This window comes from Mercurialis annua, linkage group LG7 (assembly GCF_937616625.2).
Source record: "Mercurialis annua linkage group LG7, ddMerAnnu1.2, whole genome shotgun sequence".
Classification (NCBI taxonomy): domain Eukaryota; kingdom Viridiplantae; phylum Streptophyta; class Magnoliopsida; order Malpighiales; family Euphorbiaceae; genus Mercurialis; species Mercurialis annua.
Window position 1 is genome coordinate 11,328,069 of NC_065576.1, and position 19,873 is coordinate 11,347,941.

Below are 19,873 nucleotides of genomic sequence, written 5' to 3' on the forward strand. Positions count from 1 at the left end.
CCGATCGAGCTATAGGAGCATCTCACATCAAGGTAAGTCGAAACACGATATAAGACTAGGTCGAACTAAAACGGTATAAAACCACACTACCACATAAGTCACTTTCAGCAACACCAGACAAGTGTTGCTGTATGTACAAAAATTGTTGCCTTAGGTCTATTGCAACGCTTTTCAATCAGCTACATTTGCGGCCGCTACAATAGGTTTTGATAGCTATTGCAACAGTTTTTTTATACTATTGTAATAGAAATAAAATCGCTGCAATTTTTAACAAAAGCAACAGACTCAAACATCTACTGTAACAGTTTTGTAATGCATTTTAGGCAACATTTATTTTCTTAAGGCAACGATTTGTATAGTACTTTAGGCAACACTTATTTTCATAAGGCAACAATTTGTATAGTACTTTAGGCAACACTTATTTTTATAAGGCAGCGATTTATATAGTACTTTAGGCAACACTTATTTTTATAAGGCAACAATTTGTATAGTACTTTAAGCAACACTTATTTTTATAAGGCAACAATTCCACCCACTACATTACAAAACGGAAAATATTTTATCCATTACATCACGAAAATATTCCATCCATTACATCACAAAATATTCCATACATTATATCGCAACAAATTCCATCTATTCCATCCATTACATCACAAAGAAAATATTCACCAAAATTAAAAAACGGAAAATATTCCATAAAAAATAACGATATTCAAAATCACAAAACATTGAATGTCTTTTCTGCTACAGAATCATTTTCCACAAATATCTTCATGAAATCCTACAAAATCACATAAAAGATAATATTCAGAATATACAAACAGAATATATATAATGAGAGAAATGTGCAAAAGAACAAGTACTTAACTGCAAGAGCTGTCACTCAAAATTGAGCACATTTCTAGCAGTCCGTTTGAATTACTTTCACCCCTAGTGTTTTCCTCTTTACTAGCGGTATCTTCAGCTCCGTCATCTTTTCCTAGCATTACATTTTGTTATCATTTCTTAACCAGTCTTCCCAGGTTTTAGAGCCACCAGCTTGGTTAAAAAGTTCACCTGCACTAATAAGATACATAATCATGGCACTGAAAACAAATCACTACTAACAATTATTAACATTGCAGAAAACTGTAAGGAATGCTATTTAGAAAATTGAATTCATATGTTCAATGAATAGATGGAATGACTACTGACTAAAAAGTAACAAGTTTAAAGCTACTGCTGAACTAAGTATCCGACAAAAAGAGTCAGATCATGTGACAATGCAGTATCTATGTTATATGTACCTCCAGTAGATCATCTGCTTAGTTGGCTATCTCATTTAGATTTTCTTCTAGAATGTGAATTGGTTCTATTTTTACTAGCAAAGGCGCTACCGCCGACAGCAACTCTCCGTAGCAGTTCATGCCTGCTTTATTTCTCAGGAATTCTGCAAAGCAAGCCAACCACTTGAACCTGAAAATGAGATGCATTCCGTACTTTAATGGATCATGTTTCCCTTTGCTATAAGCAAGTATAAGTCAAATATCTAGCAATTAAGCAAGTATGAGTCAAATAAGAATAACAGAACTAAGGTCTCTGGTTTTGAATTAATAGGAGATGGAAAGAGGCCTACTAATTTAGATATAAAAGTCTCATAATTCTTTGAGATAAATCCCTAATACAGTTAATGGCTCAAAAGAGTTATCATTATGATATTAATCTGGTAATTCATTATCAAGGAATATTAAAATAAGTATTTTCCTTGTTCTTTTATTCTCAGCTGTAAATGTCTCTGCGCCAGAGAATTACATACTTAATTGGATTGGTATTCTTCATTCCTTAATGAAATTAAGTTTCTTACTTAAACTAATCCTGCCTCAATCTGTTCATGAAGTTTTCTCTGCACTTCCTTTTTCATTTCAAGAGCCTGAGCAATCTGAAAGCTTCTGTTCAACACCACAACACATTCAATTTTTATCAGTCTAAGAGCTTTTCTTTTATAATAACAATTAAAACGCATTATTTTTAAGCATTACTCGTCGATTGGATTTCGGATTCCCTCAGCAATGCGTGCTTTAGATTCGCCTTGAGTACTTTGTATCTCTTTGTAATCTGCATCAAAAAATTTACATTGCCTAAATTGGTAAAAGCAAGGAGGATTGAGCCAATCATTTAAACCTGTAAATGACTCTTTAAATGGTACAAAGTTAGTCCAATAATACCCATCATCCTCAACACAATCTTTGGCGTTGCCTCTGTCAATGTCCAAAAGAATTAGAAGCTTGCCATTTTTTTATAGTTTAATGATAAGATCATATATAGATACTCAACTCAGGAGTCCATTTAAGCCTAAGTTTTGCATCAGTAGACTAAACCACCTTCATGTTTCGATTCTGCAAATCCATTATTGAGGAATTGAAGAATGAGTGTGATAATCCACCATAACATTTGAATGACAAAACAAAGGCCTATAAGCTATAACTATTCTAGGTGTTTTATCCAAATCTGATATCCTACTGTTTTAATCTGCTAAATAACTTCAAACTCTAGATGCAACAACATCATCGTAATTCATTCAAATCAAAGGAAGCTTCATCGGGCTCAAGGGCGTAATGCGTAAATCAATGTTAGAAGTTAAACTGCTATGTTTATAAATTATAATATAACCTACCAATGAACTAAAGAAGAAATGGTACCTGAACGGCTTGCACACTTTGAGCATATGAGAAGTCTATGCTCTCTCGATTAATAAACCTAGCATAGATTTCAAAGAATTATCTCAGTTTTTCATTTTACAAAAAAAATTAATCATTAAAATTGAAGGATCACAAGCAAATGGTTTGCATTTGAGGAACTATTTTTGAAAGGGAAAAAAACATTGCTTAAAAAAAACAATAATAATATAGATGAGGATAAGGACAGAAACACCATGCCCAAACAGACATGGCAGAAAACAACCACGCTTTCCAAATTCCAGAGTTTAAGATTTTACCAAAACCAAGTGTTACCACATACATTGAATAAACTTCAAACAACCAAAGGCACATTGTGAACAAAAATGTTGAACTGAACATTTTATGTCAATTCATAAACATTTCATGCCAATACATATAGCCAAAAGGGGTATACATGCTACCATAAGTGAGACAAAAGTTCATCATCCATATTTCACTAGATTAATTTCTTTTTAAGCTATATCACTGAAATTTGTGGTTTAGTTTTATCACAAAAGTATTGAGTGACCATTAGAAGACTTTAAGCAACTCAACTTCTACATAAGAATATTATCATTTGGGACTGGCAATAGTGCAGACATCGGGCTTAGTGGATTAAACTAGGTCATTCAATATAAAAATCAAAATCAAAATGAAAACCTAAAACAAAATCCAAATCAAGCTCAATCTATTAAAACCTAAAATGAAAACTAATTGAAATGAAAAAGCTCCAAAGTGAAATTTGAAAGCAAGCGATTTTTGACAAAAAAAAACTAAAATCAAGATTAATTTCATAATTATGCGTTAATTACCTGGTTCAACTGTCAAACAAGATGAACCGCGAGCAGTATCAGATAATATGGAAGACGGAGGAAGGTGATGATGTTGACGAGGATGCTAAATCAACAGTTATAACACAATGAAACGTAATTACTTAGAGAAGAGAGATTTGGCAAAAAAAAAAAACTTAGAGAAGAAAGAAAAAAAATCAAGAGTTTTCAAAGTCGTATTTACGTGCCCAATGTTTTTATTTTTACCATCTAAAGATTACCAAATGCCCCTAGAAAACCGTTAACTTTTTTTTGAAATAGAACACAATTAACTTTAAAATAGAGAAATCAGGGAGTAATTATAAACCATTCTCTTATAAATTGTTGCTAAAAAAATTTGTGGTGTAGTGAATCAGTTTGCATATCATGCTCAATAAATGGAGAAAAAAGAGGGATTGGGATTCCCTCAAGTTCATTTAAACTTGAGGGGGTCATGTTCACGATCTACACCATTTATTGTAAAATGAACGGTGTAGATTAATTTAATTAAAATTGTGTTTTTTTGATCTACACCGTTCATTTTATAATGAATGGTGTAGATCGTAAACATGACTCCCTCAAGTTCAAAACAAACTTGAGGGAATTCCAATCCAAAAAAGAGATAAAACAAATCTTGAGTAGATTTTATAAAATTTATTTCTTTTTACAAATATTGAAATACTATGAAAGAAAGTGAACAAAAAAATTAAAAATATAATTAGGTATGATGTAAAAAAAGGCAGCAGTTTAAAAGTGTTGCTAGATTCCGTGAAACTGTTGCATTTTCTATAGCTAATGCAACAGTTTTCCATATATGTTGTCTTATGTTATAAATCTCTTAATTTTATTAATTTCTTTGCAACGGTTTTTAACCGTAACCTTTCTGTTGCCTTATATATATTATTGCAACAGTTTTAAAAGTGTTGCTATGTTAGTGTTGCTGAAAGTGACTTATGTGGTAGTGCCATGAGCCAGGAATAGCTGGGGCCAAGCCTAAACAATAAGGCCATGGCCACAAAAATTCTCTAAAACAGCAAGTGTTCTCCGCGTCACACAGATCTTACACATTCTTCTTAACACATAACAAATTAATATAAATCGGCATGATCAGCATAAAGATTAATGAGATGAATCCTGCAAGTCAACCCCCTATATACACTCTTGAATGGTAATACCCTATATACTGTTTTTTTTACAATTTTATCTATTTTTCTTTTTTTTCCTTTCCATTCTTGAACGTCGGCGCAAGTGTTCGAAATTTCTTGCCGATGTTCTTGTAATGTTTATTCCTCTATTTATGGACATAGATCGGTTCATATATTACCAGTATTACTCGGCAATTTATCACTACAGACATATATGTCGTAACCTAGTAAATATAAAATCTTTAAATGATACATAATTATAGTACCTGTTGTTATTTATCATCACTAGAACTAGTATAGACCTCCCTCAAAAAAAAAACTAGTATAGGCCATTAGAGAAAGGATATTTTGGTAAAGATATTACCAAAAAAAAACTAGTAATAATGCATGCAAACTATATAACAACATGACCAGATAAAAATAAAGAAAAAACAGCTAATAATTTAAAGGGCTATGAAGAGGAAGAAGGAGAAGAAGTTTGCAAATTCCAGCCATTCTTGTAGTATACCAGAGAGGGACTTTGATGGTTGTGAATACCTTCATATGTTGTTATTACATATTTTGAATCTTCTCTGTCTCTCTCCACTCTCTTCTTCACATTGCAATCTCCACTTGAACATTTATAGTAATTCCTACACCATTCATATATAGAAGTAAATAAATAAATTATGGTGAGTATATTACTATTACAAATTTGAAAAATTATTACATACAATTGTTGCGTCATATGTCATTTGTAAAAAAAATTAATGGTGCGTTAGCTATGTGAAAAAATTAATAACTAATAAAATAAATAATAATTAAAAAAATTATATCACAAATGCTCATTGATTTATTGCAAAAGATGACGTATGACAAAATCATGCAAATTTGAATTTTATATTCTTTGTATTGTTTTTTTTTTAAGTTGGAATCTCTCATTCTACGTATAATTTATTAGCTTACAATTGCACTATGAATCACTGTTTTAAAAATCGGACCGGACCGGCCGGTCGAACCGATCGAATCGGGATCCGGCCGATGGTCCCGTCCAAAATAGCAGAAAATCGGATCTTTTACTTATTTATTTAATGGGTTGAATATAAGTCATATCAACACGACACGAACTGCATACAGATGACGATATGATAAATTTAGCATATTGATTAATAACGTGTTTGATCATGTTGACACAAAATGTTCTGACATGTTTTAATTGTATTATAAATGGACTAAACATCTAAGTATTAATTCATAGATGACATATCTTAAATCCTATTATAAACAAGGTAATCTAATTATGGACTAACATGTTTAATTTAAATTGTATAGCTTAATTATTATTTTGTTTATGTGCATGCGCTCCCTACGTTAAAATTATGATTTTGAGATTTCTAATATATGCTTCATGCATCGTTTGATCTATGATTTTTTACCGTTTCGTCCATCTAACATTTCATTTTTCAGTTTAACATTATTTATAAGTCAATGTTTAAATTTTACATTTTTAAGTTTGAAATCGTAATTTTTATAATTGTTTGACTTCTTATCCAGGTGGAATAAGCGTTTGGTAACAAACTAAAAGAATAAAAGAGTCGGGTGAACAAATCTTTTGGCTGAGATGTAATAGGATTAATTAATATTTAACCCGAAATTTATAGGGATTATTTTCCAAATACCTGTTTTAGGTAAAATATTTACATCATTTTGTCCCATATTTTCCTCTTATCCTACATTACCTAATAAGCTAACTTATTTACCAAAAATACCCACTATATAAAGAAGTCTTATCTCATTTTAGGTTATACTTTTACATAGCCACCTTTTTTTCTTTTTCTCTTCTCTCTTCTTTTCTTCTTCTTTTTCATTTGATTTTCAGTTTATCTCCTCCGATTACTTTTCCGTTCGTCTTTTCCGTTCGTTTTTCCGGTCGTGCTTCCGTTCGTCTACTTCCGATGGATTTCTCGTCGTTTTCGGTCATTTTTCCGTTCGTCTTTTCCGTTCGCGCTAGTCCGTTCGTCTTTTCCGTTCGCGCTATGGATTTCTCGACTCGTTTTTAGATTTGTGTAATTTTTTAGGTTTTTTTTAATGATTTAAATATTTTGTAAATAAATTATTGTAGATCTATAATTTTTTGTTTATAAAATTGTTCTACTGTTCATATAATTATTTATTTTATCTTCTCTTATTCATAAATTTGTTTATTGCTACTGATTTTGTAAAGAAAATATTGATTTATGGTGCATTTGTAATAATTTTATAATATCTTTACGTTTTAGTGTATTAATGGTGTATTATTGCCGTTTTTAGTATATTTATGGTGCATTTACAGTGTTTATGGTGTATTTGCAGTGTTTATGGTGTATTTGCAGTGTTTCATGGTTAAACCACAAAAAAACACTACAAAATGCTATAAATACACTACTTATACACCACTTATACACCACTTATACACTACTTATACACTATATATACACTAATTTTACACTATATAAACACCATAAAAACACTATATATACACTACTGTTACACTATAAAAATAAAATAAAAAATTCCAGGAAAAAAATCTATAAAAAATAAAAATTAACACTATATATACACTAATCTTACACTATATAAAAAACTGCCGGTCGGTTTGGTCGGTTTGGTTGACCGAACCGAAAAAAATCGAAAACCGAAATTGAAAAACCGAAAAAGGTATTTTGGTAAATAAAAAGGCAAAACAGGTAAATAAAGTTAGGGCAAAAAGTAAAAAAATAAAACTCAAAACTTGCAATGTAAAGTTGTAATTATTTTGGCGAAACATATATTTAGGGAAATTAGCACAAATTTATACCTTTCACCTATCTGATCATCTATCTTCAGTTTAACCCCTTAAATATCTCAACTTTTAATTTTTTTTATAATATATCTTTTATGATGAAAAAAATAAATCTCTACTTTATATTTAACTAATGAAATTTTCATTTTTCATTTTTTTAAAACATTTTATTATAATATTTAGAAAAAGAAGAAAAAAAATTAAAATGAAAAGTATGAAAAATAAATGGCTTAAATGCACAAAAAATCACCAACTTACGCGTGTTTTTGGTATTTGACACAAACTTTTAATTTTGGCATATAAATACACGAAATATCAATTTTTTGCATATATCACCAAATTTCCGTTTTATGTGAAAAACGGTGCCGTTTTAGGTATTAAACGTTTCCGTTTTAGGTTAAAAACGGTGTCGTTTTATGTCAAAAACGGAGCGTGTGTTATATATGCAAAAAATTGATAGTTTTTGTATTTATATGCTAAAATTAAAATTTCATGTCAAATACCAAAAATACGCGAAAGTTGGTGATTTTTGGAGCAATTAAGCCAAAATAAATTAGTTTTTAAAATGAACGAAGGATCACTTTACCCCCCTAAACTTGGCTCAAAGTATCAAAAACGTCCAAATTAGCAAAACATGATCACTTTTACCCTAAATTTATCAAATTTGGTACAAAACTCCCCTCCCCACTCCCATTTAAGAGAGTGAGATACACTCTCCGGTTTTGATAGTGGTTTCATTTTACCAAGGTGGTTTTTAATAGAAAAAGGTTCAAAATAGTCTTAATTTTTTAAAATATTTTAAATTAATATCTTATAATTAAAAAAAACAATTTAATCCCTCTAACTAAAAACTTAAAGTAGCAAATTAATCCTCCAAACTCTACCCATATAACAAACTAATCCCCTAGTTTTTAAAATTTAACAAAAAGTAAAAATTTAAACTCAAAGAACAGATGGAAGAACAGACCCGTGGGTCTGTTCATCACTTCCATTAAGAAAGTGAAGAAAATTCTTCACTTCCCAATGGAAGTGATGAACAGATCCATATGGGGTCTTGTTAAAATCCGCTCCTCGAGGAGCAGATAGATATGCTCCTTGAGGAGCAAATTTTTGAGGAATTGTTGCTCCTCTGAGAAGATGAATAGCAGCTCTTTTTTTCTGGCGAGAGGCTTCTCTTCGCCGGAATAAAAAAAATTAAAAAAAATTAAAAATGGTTTAAAAAGACCCCTAGAATAATTAGAATTTAATTGTGATTAATTAGTGTTTAATTATGATTAATCAATGTAATTTAAAGTTAATTAGAAATCTACTCCCAATTAAGCTGTCACGTCAGCATAGGGGGGTTTTGTACCGGTTTTAACAAGTTCAGGGTAAAACTGATTCGGTTTCGCTAATTTGAATGTTTTTGATACTCTGTGCCAAGTTTAGGGAGTAAAGTGATCCTTTGTCCTTTTTAAGATAAAAAGTAAAAAATAGAAGTCTATTAAATTTAAGTTAAACATTTTTTTTATACATGAAAAAAAAATCAAGTCTACAAATAAAATCAATTCTATGAATAAAATATGTAACTTTAAATAAAAATTAAAACAACCAATTAATTTTAATAAAAAATTGGATTTGATTTCAATTTTTTATAATTATAATTTTTTTTGTTTAAAATAAAAAATTTGTTTTTTTAATTTTTATCCTTTTCACTCATCTAACCTCCATCTACGATTTAACTCATTTGATCTTCCATCTTGTACTTTTGATGATGTATTGAATTAGGTGGAAGCACATTCACTATTTTCTTACCATATTACCATATTAGTGCATTTGTGCATCATTAGGCAAAATTCAAAAGCTCAAATGTTAGAGAAGTTAAACTGAAAGTTAAAGAGTTAAATGAGAAAAAAATGTAATTTTAAGGATTAAATAATATATTAAACCACTAATATACATATGCACAGGGATGAGCAAGAACCGCACCAAACTGAAAAACCGAAACAAAACTTTGTTATTTGGTTCGATTTTCGGTAAAAACGATTTGGTTCGGTTTTTATTTTAGGTAAAGTTTGGTGTTCGGTATTCGGTTTGGTTTGGGTGTTTTGAAAATCGAACCGACCGAAAAACCAAATTAACCAAACTTTAATATTATAAATATATACTTATATTTATATGTTTTTTGTCTTTATATCTTAATTATTGTTGATATATGAGTTAATAATCATTATTGAAATATTTATGGAAGTCTATTAAACTCTAATTATTTCGTATTCGAATTAACTTTAATATAATTTTTTTAAAAAAAGTCAAATTCGGTTTTACTTTTAACCGAACCGAAATTTTTAGTTTGGAACGGTTTGATTTTTTTACTTCTAAACTAAAAGTTCAATTCGGTTTGAAAATTTTCTAAATCTAAAATAAAAAAACCAAAAAGTTCCAACCGAATCAAATCGACCGATGCTGACCCTATACATATACAAATATCGGAGTGATGGTTGTAGGTCCCATAACCTTTTGATTTGTTGGATGCAAAATGTTGGCTATCTTATTTTACATCTCGCTTTTATAGTTTGATGTGAAGTGTTTCTTCTTGAGTCACTTCAACTAGTTATCTATAGTAACTGCCACTCATCTATTTCTATTTTTCAAAATGCAAGAGTAATTCATTATCATCTGCTGATCAGCTCATGTTATCCAAGTAGATTAGGTTTAAAATATCAGTTAAGCTTTCACTCATGGCTTTTTGAAAAAAAAAATACTTTGAACTCGTTATGTTGATGCTTTTGACTTCTTTAACTCTAAATTATCTCATAATATTTTACCAAAAAAATTCATTTTGCCCCGTTAATTTAGCATAAAGTATCAAATAAGGACAAACTCATGGTTTGGGACAAAACACTCACATATTGGTTAATTTAACTCACTTTATCCTTTTCGCCGAGATAGCAAAAAGTAATTGGAGCAATTGTGGCTGGAATGGCAACAAACTATTAGACTATCTTTAACTGGAAGGATAAAACAAGTCAAAATGCAAATTTTGAAAGTGTTTTTATTCAAGACATTTATTTTAAGGGCGTTTTTGTTCAAGCCGCGAAGTTGGCCTTCTTTGGTCTTTTGTCCCAACTTGAAGGAGCAAAATGTACCTTGTTGAATGTTTTGCCACCACTCCTCTATTTTCTAAATAATGCGCCAATTTTCTGACATCTCATTCGAAAAAGTGCAATTAATCAAAATGCCAAATTTGATTTGTGCTAAGTTTAGGGGAACTAAACCTTTTATTTTTATGAATAGGGGAACTAAACCTTTGTTGCCAGAAAAATACTATCAAATATAAAATCGGGATTATCTCATGTTCAAATGAACATGAAGGGTTATGTTCATTGATCTATACCATTCATTACAAAATTAATAGTGTAGATTAATTTGACTATAATTGAATATTTTTCATCTACACCATTTATTTTGTAATAAATGGTGTAGATCAAATGAACATGACCCCTCGTGTTCATTTAAATATGAGAGAATCCCTATCCATAAATAATTTATGGCATGGGAAGAACCTATAAACACATAATAAACCTTAATTTGTTGACAAAAATACTAGCAAGTATAACACCTATTTATAGTGTTAGATCCATGTATATATCAAATATATTGTACCCTACCAGACCCAGCCCCAAACCTACGTCCACATCCTCAAATTTGAAAGGATTCCATAGTTTAAAATAGATGTTAATTATATATTTTTACGACCCAAATAAAAATTTCCTTTCAAAAAAATCATTTCAAAGAGTTTTATTATTTTATTATGATTATATTTTGTATTTTTTTAGTACATTTATAAATGTTAAAGAATTTATAATTTATAACATGAAAAATTCTCATTTAATTACTGAAAAATAGTATATAATTTATATACTTTTAACCGTTTAACGCCCCATTTTATTTAAGGCCGGCCATGTACCCTACATACTTCGATTAATATAAATTTGACATGGGATGTATAAAATTAAGCAAAGGCCTTCTCAACAATATTAAAAGCAATTATATAATAAATAGATTAATTATCCATCTTTATTTTAATATAACTTTGTTTAATCAATTAATTTACCTCGGATTTGGACTGTTCTTGACAGATTTCTTGCCGTACTTCCTCCACTTGAAACCATCATCCATTATCTCTAAATCTGATTTTGTTCTAAATGCAACTCTATGAACCATTTCAAGCTTCTCATCTTTATTCATCACTCCCTTTTTCCATTTACTATATATATTTATCAAACAAAACAAAACAAAATAAAATTATTATTTGATAATCATTCGTTAGATCAAAAGATAAAAAGCATACAAATATATCACTTACTTGTTATTATTACCATTTCTAGATGTTGCACCACCATCACCACCACCGTCGCCGCCGCTAGTAAGCTGATCCGATGAAACCATAGTACTTTGAGATGAAGATCCATCATTAAGTATGAGATAGTCCCATAACTGAAAATCTGTTGGGGAAAATGGCGAATCGATTACCGGATCGAAAATCGGATAATGATGATTTTTAGGGTTAGAATTAGGGTTTATAAGACAGTCCATTGAGTCGAACATATGGTGTAGATAGTAAATGAAAAATGGTTGGTGTGGTTGCAATATATATATGAAAAAGATATTTTATTTAAGTTAAATAATCTAAAATGTTATCTTTCTTTTTTGCTGCTCCTTCATAGTCACTTCCTTGAAGGATGCATAGAAGGTGCCTAATTGATGCCACGTCAATGGTAGGGTAGGGTATGATGACGTAATGGTGGTGACGTCATTTTGGAGCAACGCATTCGCATTTAGGACCACTTCCTAGTGTGTTATGTGGAGAACAAAAGATAAAAAGAACCCCTCAACTTGACCCGACATATTAAACAGGCCAGAAATTGTAAAAAAGAGTCAAAAAAGTCCAATAGTTGTGAAGATAGATCAAAAATATCCAAAGAGCTAGAGTGGGGATACCATCGCCCTAAACTATGCAAAAACCGGATCAAATCACCCCTCCATACACCGGAAACCGCTCCATTCCAACAAATGACCGCCGTGCACTCATCGAAAACCGACGCACCCTACCGAAAACCGCTAATGATTTTAAAAAAAAAATCCGAAGAAGCAGTAGCCGTGCCAGAGGAGGAGTAGCTGCTCCTCCTTTTCCGAGGAGCAGAGCAATAGTTCCTTAGGCAAGGAGTAGATATGCTCCTCGCCGGAGGAGTAGATGCTCCTCGGAAAAGGAGGAGCAGTTGTAATTTTTTTTAATTTTTTTTTTATATATTTATGTACTAATTTGAGTTTTTAAAAATAGTAAAGACTATTTTAGATTTTTTTATCAGGAGAGTGTGTTTCACACGCGGTGTGAGAGTAGGCGAGGGTGCGTGAGGGGCGTGTTTGAACCGATTTGCCATAGGTGTGGGTTGTTTTGATCCGATTTCATGCTCTTAGATGTATTTGATCTTTCATGCCAAGTTCGGGTTTTTTTATCCTTTGTCTGTTATGTAGAGGATAAAATTAATAAGAAAAAAGGTATATAAAGACCCCAATATTGTCATCGAAGCACAAAAACAACTAAGAATTAAACATCTTATTAAACGGGGCTATATCATATCGTTAAAATTATGATCATTTTTGTGTTTAAAAAATTGGCTTAATCACACCTCATCTTTAACCCTTTTTGCAAATATACCCTGACGTAGAAAGTTTTTCGATTTTACCCTAATTTGCCCTTTTATGTTTCAATTGTACCCTAAAACATTAAATTGACCTCTTTTTACTTATAAAAAAATTTAAAATAATCTTTTTTTTTATATTTATTAATAATATTAGGATCTAATTAAAATATAAGCTAAAAATAAAGAATTATTTTAAATATTTTTTCAAGTGAAAAGAGGTCAATTTTATGTTTTAGGGTACAATTGAAATATAAAAGGGCAAATTAGGGTAAAATTGGAAAAATTTCTACATCGGGATATATTTGTAAAAGGAGTTAAAGGTAGGTGGTTTTAAGTGATTAGACCTAAAAAAGTTTAGGATTATTTTTGCGTCGATATGCAATACTCCCCACAGTCATGATATAAATTTCTGATGTATGATATATGTTCTGTCGAAGTCTCGACATTATGCGAGTTGTAAGTGTTATATATAAGGACATATGAAATGGATATAATAAGAGAACATAACATTAAATAATTGAGAAATGATATAACAACATTGCCTAAATGTATTAGAGTATAACTCAAAAATGAATCTCTAAAGTGTCAAGGTCGTGAGTTCAATTCCTCCCACAAGCGCTCCCCCCTCCCCAATTATCAAAAAAAAAATTGTGAAAAATATTTTTTCGTTTTTTATTTTTTTTCCTTCTCATTTTCTCAATTTTTTTTAATTTTTCCAAATATTAGAAAACCAATTTTTTTTTGGCTTCTTTTTATTGTTTTTTTGTTTTCTATTTAACATACTGCCTTTTTAGTAAGATTTTCGTATTTTTATTTTCATTTCATGTTGTATTTACTTTGAACAAAATAACAAGGAGAAAACGCTTGATAATTAACCAAATCAGATTATAACCACTTACCTTATTTTTATATTTGGATCCTATAGGTATAAATTTTGGTGTGATTATGTGGTAAGTTGATAGATTGTGTATAGAGCGGTAAAATAAGTATCAGTAAAAGCTTCAGGTGCACATGTAAATTTTGATTTGATAGTGACATTATGGTGAAATATGAAGGATTAATCCATCTAGAAGTCGTTGTACTTTACTTTTTTTTTTTCCATAGGTCTTTACTTTATTTTTGTATTATTTAGTTCTTTTACTTACCTATTTTCGATTTTAAGGTCCTTTTTTAGTTTTTCTAGTCCCTGTACTAACAATTTTTTTTCCTCCAGTCCCTCTACTTATAATTTTTTTCCTCCAGTCTCTCTACTTACAATCTTTTTTTCTTCCACTCACACAAAAGGACTGAAAAAAAACTCAAAAAGGATATGAAAATAAAAAATAAATAAGTAGAAAGGCCAGATAATATAAAAATGAAGTATAAGGACCTACAGAAAAAAAATGTAAAGTACAGGGACCTATAGATGGATTTGGCCAAATATGAATGAAAAGAATATGTGTGATGGTTTGGAAGACAAAACATGAGATGCAGATTTTAAGGTGAAATTGTTGGAAACACATATAACGTCGAATTAGTCGAAAAATTGACGAAAACTCGAAATACGAGTTCGGCGTAAAACAATATGAAACATAAAACATAAAAGTGTATATAAAATTAAGAATAGGGGCTGGTTACATAAATGAAATAGTTAATTTAACGATAGAATTAGAGTTATATCGTCGAAATGTAAATCATGGAATTCAAATGACTTCGAGTTCGACGGAGAGATTTAAACGAAATTGAAAAATTATAACGCTATGAATGAATAATTGTAAACCTGTATATTGATTATGGACAGGGGGCAGGTTATACTTTAAATAAAGTATATAAGAAAGTGAATGGGTTAAAATATTTTTTAACATTGATGAAAACGGAATTTCAATCCGTTACGCAGAAATGGTCTAACAAACCGAAAAATATATCGATTAAAATAATCTGAAGATATTATGTTTTTAAAAAGTGGTTGAAATATGTAGAAGTGATAAACGAATGTGTGTATGAATAAAACTAAATGAGTAAAAATGATGATCGGCAAAAGTTGACCGAAGTTGCCAAAATTGAGATTTCGTGACGAAAAGTGAAAAACGTTTAAATGATTTATTGAATAGGAAAGTATGAAACGAAATGATATTTATGAATAAAAATTAAGAGTATCGGCAAAACAAATCCTAACGTTTCACTTTTTTGCGATTTAAGTCTAACTGAAAGATCCTTTGGGGTATGGCAAACCGGTTTTTAGTTGTGAATCGGAAATTTAAATTCTTTAAAGCGGAAAAGAGAATTCAAAAGACACAAGATATTTAGAGTGGTTCGGATCACAAATCTATCCTACTCCACTACTCAATCTAAGATTGAGATTTTAGAATCCACTGAATGGGATTGTGCTTTATAGATAAGCACCAACTTTACAAAGAGATTTCTTAGAGATAATCTCAAACTCACAATTGATTTTTCAAGGATAATCAAGAACCTACAAGGGTTGAGTTTTCTCAAATCTAAACTCTAACTTACACTTGATTTTTCAAGGATAATCAAGAACCCACAATGAAAACAATAAAATGCTCTAACTAACTAGAACAACAAACAATCAATATGAAGAATTTATGCACAATAAATTTGAGAGAGTTTTTGGTAGTTAAGAGCCTTTTGGATTTGCAATAATTGTTCTAACTAATCTCAAGGAGTTAGAACAAGTATATAGAGGCTTCTTGATGATGTGTCAAACTTCCATTGGTCCAAGCCATTTTCTTCCCGTTATTTTCTCTTGAAAATCTTCAATAATGAAGTGCCAGATCATTCTAAACAATCGTTCAAAAGAGTGTACGATCGTTTACTTACAACGGTCAAAAAAAATTGAAAAATATCACTAGTGAACGATCGTTTAAACATTATAAACGATCGTTCCTTTTGTTTTAAACGATCGTTTATACGATCGTTCCCTAGTCTATCTTGAAAACGAAGAACCAAAGCTGAGTGAAATATTTTGAACGATAGTTTAAAAATAAACGACCGTTTAAAAATAAACGACCGTTTAAAAATGAACGACCGTTTAAAATATAAACTTCACAAAACGCTTAGAAAATGCTGCACAATGCTTGAAACAAGTTAGACTTAAATAAATGCCAATAGGTTGAATATATTAAAATAAGTTTGAACAACATGGTCTAACATTAACATTTAAAATGTTATGGAACAAATCCTTACCTTTCTAATTTTTGCATTTTGTACCCCAAATTGTTTTTCAGCCATTTTTTTGTATATATGGAAGCCATATAATAAGCAAATTAAATCTCAACGATTAAAAAAATTGCAAATAAAATCCCAATCTTTCACATTTTGGCACTTTGTAGCCTAAAAAATGATAAAATAGCTGAAATTTGAGACGAGGCTACAAATTAAAAATTGGAAAGGTTATGATTTGGTTCGTAACGTTTTAAACGTTAGGCTTAAATTGCTAAAAAGTTGAAACGTTAAGATTTACTTTCCCTATAACCCTAAAAATTATATAAAATGACAAGTAAAATCAATACATAACAAATTTTGCGTTACAAAAATATTTACGTTAGATATTGCGTAAATAAAAAAAGTAAAGAAAATATGAAATGTAATGAAAATCGAGAAAACAAAGAACATGGAAATAAGTTAAATAAGAAGAGGGGGATGCGTGATAAGTGATTGCAAGAATGAATTGAGAAATAAAAGTATGTAATTAACTTGGATTTTGATATAGGTTGTCGATTTCGACTATATCTTTATAAAATACTAGTGTAAAACCCTCGCTTCGCTTCGAAATGGGTTAAGTTAAAAATATAATATAAACTTTTTTTATATTTGTCCCGACGAATTTTGATTCTGATACTATTGAATGGTAATATCGTTATTCACATTATTAAAATAGTTTTTTCAATGTAATTCTAAATTTTCAATTATATTAAGATAAATTGAAAAAACAGTGAATTTAACTTCTTTTTAAATTACTGAGAAGTTTGTATTTTTATATTGTTATCAATTTTTAAAATATTTTTTACATATATCGAGACAGATGAGAAATTTTTGACAAATTGTTAGATTCAAATACAAATGATTTTTTTAATATGCCGAGACAGGAATGTGCATCGGTCGATGCGGTGGACCGAACCAAAAAAAACTAAAAACTGAAAATATGCCAAAACCTAAACCGAATTGGATCTAAAATAGGCAAGAAACCGAAATTTGACTGAACCAACAAAATTGGTTCGGTTCGGTTTAGAACCGATTTTTAATATATTGTTTTATTTTTTTTTAATTATGAAAAATGAAAAATTTATTGACTAATAATAATTTTATATATGTTATTAGTATATTTTATCTATAAAAAATTTATTGACTTATATATTAGGTATAATTTAATGATAAAGGCTAAAAAAAATTAAAAAAATTATTTTTTTCAAAAAAATATAATTAATTAGATATTTGGTTTTTCGGTCCGTTCGGTTTGCTAAAAGCTAAAACCAAATTTTAAACCGACTATCAAATTTTTATGTTAATAAAAATCAACCATTTTAACCAAAAAACTGAACCAATGTTAAAATTTCAGTTTTGTTCGGCTCAACCCGGTTTTTGCACATTTTTTTTTGGTAAATCACCAAAAAGGGGAGCAATATATTGCTATGGGCCAAATAAAACAATTCAGCAAAAACTGATACAACTTACTCTAGGCTCAAACCAGAAACGGCAAAACAAACAACATTCTCAAGCAGAGGACAACCCAACTGCAACTAATCAACAAAGAAATTAAAACTTAGCTTTAACAACAAACATAATGCCGTTAACTATCTCTTCAATCTCCTGCACTCTTTGATTGAATATGAGCTCGTTCCTTGCTCTCCAAATGAAATAAACTGAAGCTGCAAATAACAACTTCCTGCACTTAGCCATTCTGGATCTCCCATCTGCTCTCCTGATGAAAAAGTTTACTTCCCTTTTCCAAGGCAAAGCATTCCTCCTCAGGCCCATGAACTTCAAGACTTCTTTCCAAATTTTCACAGTATATATGCATTCAAAAAACAAATGCTCAATTTTCTCGGAATGATTACCACAAAAGCAGCACTTATCACTATCAATTACCTTCCAAGCTTGTAACTTATCTCTAGTCATCAATCTGTTCTTCATAGCAAGCCAGAGGATGAAAGCATGTCTTGGAGTGTTTCCTGAGAACCAGATTAGCTTTGCCCATCTCACTTTGCTTTGAACTGGACTAAGGCTCCTCCAAAGACTGTTAATAGAGAACTCACTATTCTTACTAGCTTTCCATCTAATCTTGTCCCCAAATCCTGAGCTCAGGCAGTAGTTATCCTGAATATAATCCCAGGCATTTGCAGTATTATCATCAATGGGATCTGGGAAGGACCATTTGTTGTTTTTCCATAAGGTACAGAGTTTGGCAGCTTTATGAACTTCATCATCTTTAATTACTAAGTTGGGGAATCTGTCAACTATAGCAATCCCATTTGGCCAGGGATCATTCCAGAAATAAAAGTCTTTACCATCTCCCAGATTATACTCAAAAAAAGAAGCAATTAGAGGCCTAATCTTGAGCAAGCTCCTCCAACTCTAGGAGCTGTCTAAGGGTTTAGAAATACCCCAAAAGCTTGAAAGCTTCAACTTGTTCTCAATAACCCAATTTGCCATAATGAAGGTTTCAGAGTAACCAAGTTCCAAATGTGCTTAGTTACAGCAGCAACATTCCACAGGAAAACAGCTTTAACCCCTAAACCACCACAACATTTACTGGAGCAGACTTTCTTCCAGTTAACCAGACTACCCTTCTTCTCAGAATCACTTCCATGCGAAAGAAACTTCCTACAGCAATCCTCAACACCCTTGATCACAGACTTTGGCAAAATGAAGGTAGTACATTAAAAAACATGCATGCCGAGCAAGACAGAATTGATTAACTGCAGTCTACCTCCATAAGAAAGACACTTTGCTGCCCGAGAGTTAATTCGAGCTGTAATTTTGGAGATTAAAGAGATGTAGATATCTTTATTCAGCTTTGTTGAGACTAAAGGCAGCCCCAAGTATTTCACAGGAAGAACACCTATGTTAAAATTCAAACACTCCCTAATCTCATTCTTTACAGGGCCATCAGGACAGTCAAAATAGATAAAGCTTTTTTGAAGATTTGGGGTGAGACCAGAAACTTTAGCAAACTCATTAAGAGTATTCTTTAGCATCATAACACATTTCACATCCCCATTGCAGAAAAGAAACAAGTCATCAATAAAAGCTAGATGACACAACTTGATTTTTTTACAACTCTTATGGTATTTAAACTCAGTCCAATCTCTAGTATTATGCATCAACATCCTAGACAGAAAATCCATACAAAGCACGAAGATCAGGGGGGAGATAGGACCCCCCTGTCTAATACCTCTACCACCAGGAAAAAACCCACTAATTCACCATTTATGTTAACAGAAAACATAGCATACTTTATACAGGACATCACCAACATAATGAACTTCCTAGGGAATCTAAGCCCTATTAACACCTCCTCAATGAAATCCCAAGCTACTGAGTCATAAGCTTTTTGCAAATCAACTTTAAGAGCACAAGAATTACCCTTCTCCCTATGGTAATTTCTCACCAATTCATGAGCTAACAGAATATTATCAGCTATTCTCCTTCCAGGAATGAAAGTTGATTGGCTATTACTAACTAACTTGTTCAGTAAACTACTCAGTCTTCTAGCCATAACTTTTGAAATGAT

At 30.8% G+C, this 19,873-nt stretch overlaps 1 protein-coding gene across 5 annotated transcripts; it reads right to left on the minus strand.

Moving 5' to 3' along the window:
• Positions 1-540: 540 nt before the first annotated feature.
• On the minus strand, positions 541-12,077 carry LOC126657797 (probable WRKY transcription factor 51). 5 transcript variants are annotated; one of them, XM_056103681.1, is made up of 11 exons: positions 11,802-12,077; positions 11,550-11,702; positions 3,512-5,285; positions 2,682-2,739; positions 2,317-2,378; positions 2,208-2,240; positions 2,022-2,097; positions 1,847-1,931; positions 1,290-1,458; positions 872-1,059; positions 541-784 (listed from the first exon to the last, which is right to left on the minus strand). In XM_056103681.1, exons 1-3 carry the CDS (start codon positions 12,041-12,043, stop codon positions 5,105-5,107), a joined length of 576 nt encoding a protein of 191 aa, XP_055959656.1. In that variant the 5' UTR covers positions 12,044-12,077; the 3' UTR covers positions 541-784; positions 872-1,059; positions 1,290-1,458; positions 1,847-1,931; positions 2,022-2,097; positions 2,208-2,240; positions 2,317-2,378; positions 2,682-2,739; positions 3,512-5,104. The 5 variants fall into 5 exon arrangements, with proteins under 5 accessions (XP_055959656.1, XP_055959657.1, XP_055959655.1 ...); XM_056103682.1 differs by lacking the exon at positions 2,317-2,378; XM_056103680.1 differs by lacking the exons at positions 2,208-2,240; positions 2,317-2,378.
• Between the last annotated feature and the right edge of the window lie 7,796 nt (positions 12,078-19,873).

What these genes read in the sequence shown, in the direction of transcription:
- LOC126657797 (XM_056103684.1), bottom strand. Translation starts at nt 12,043, where the DNA reads ATGTTCGACTCAATGGACTGTCTTATAAACCCTAATTCTAACCCTAAA. An exon ending in AGAAATGGTAATAATAACAA is followed by an intron (nt 11,703 to 11,801) that starts GTAAGTGATATA and finishes AAATATATATAG; the next exon opens with TAAATGGAAAAAGGGAGTGA. An exon ending in AAGAACAGTCCAAATCCGAG is followed by an intron (nt 5,286 to 11,549) that starts GTAAATTAATTG and finishes TGAATGGTGTAG; the next exon opens with GAATTACTATAAATGTTCAA.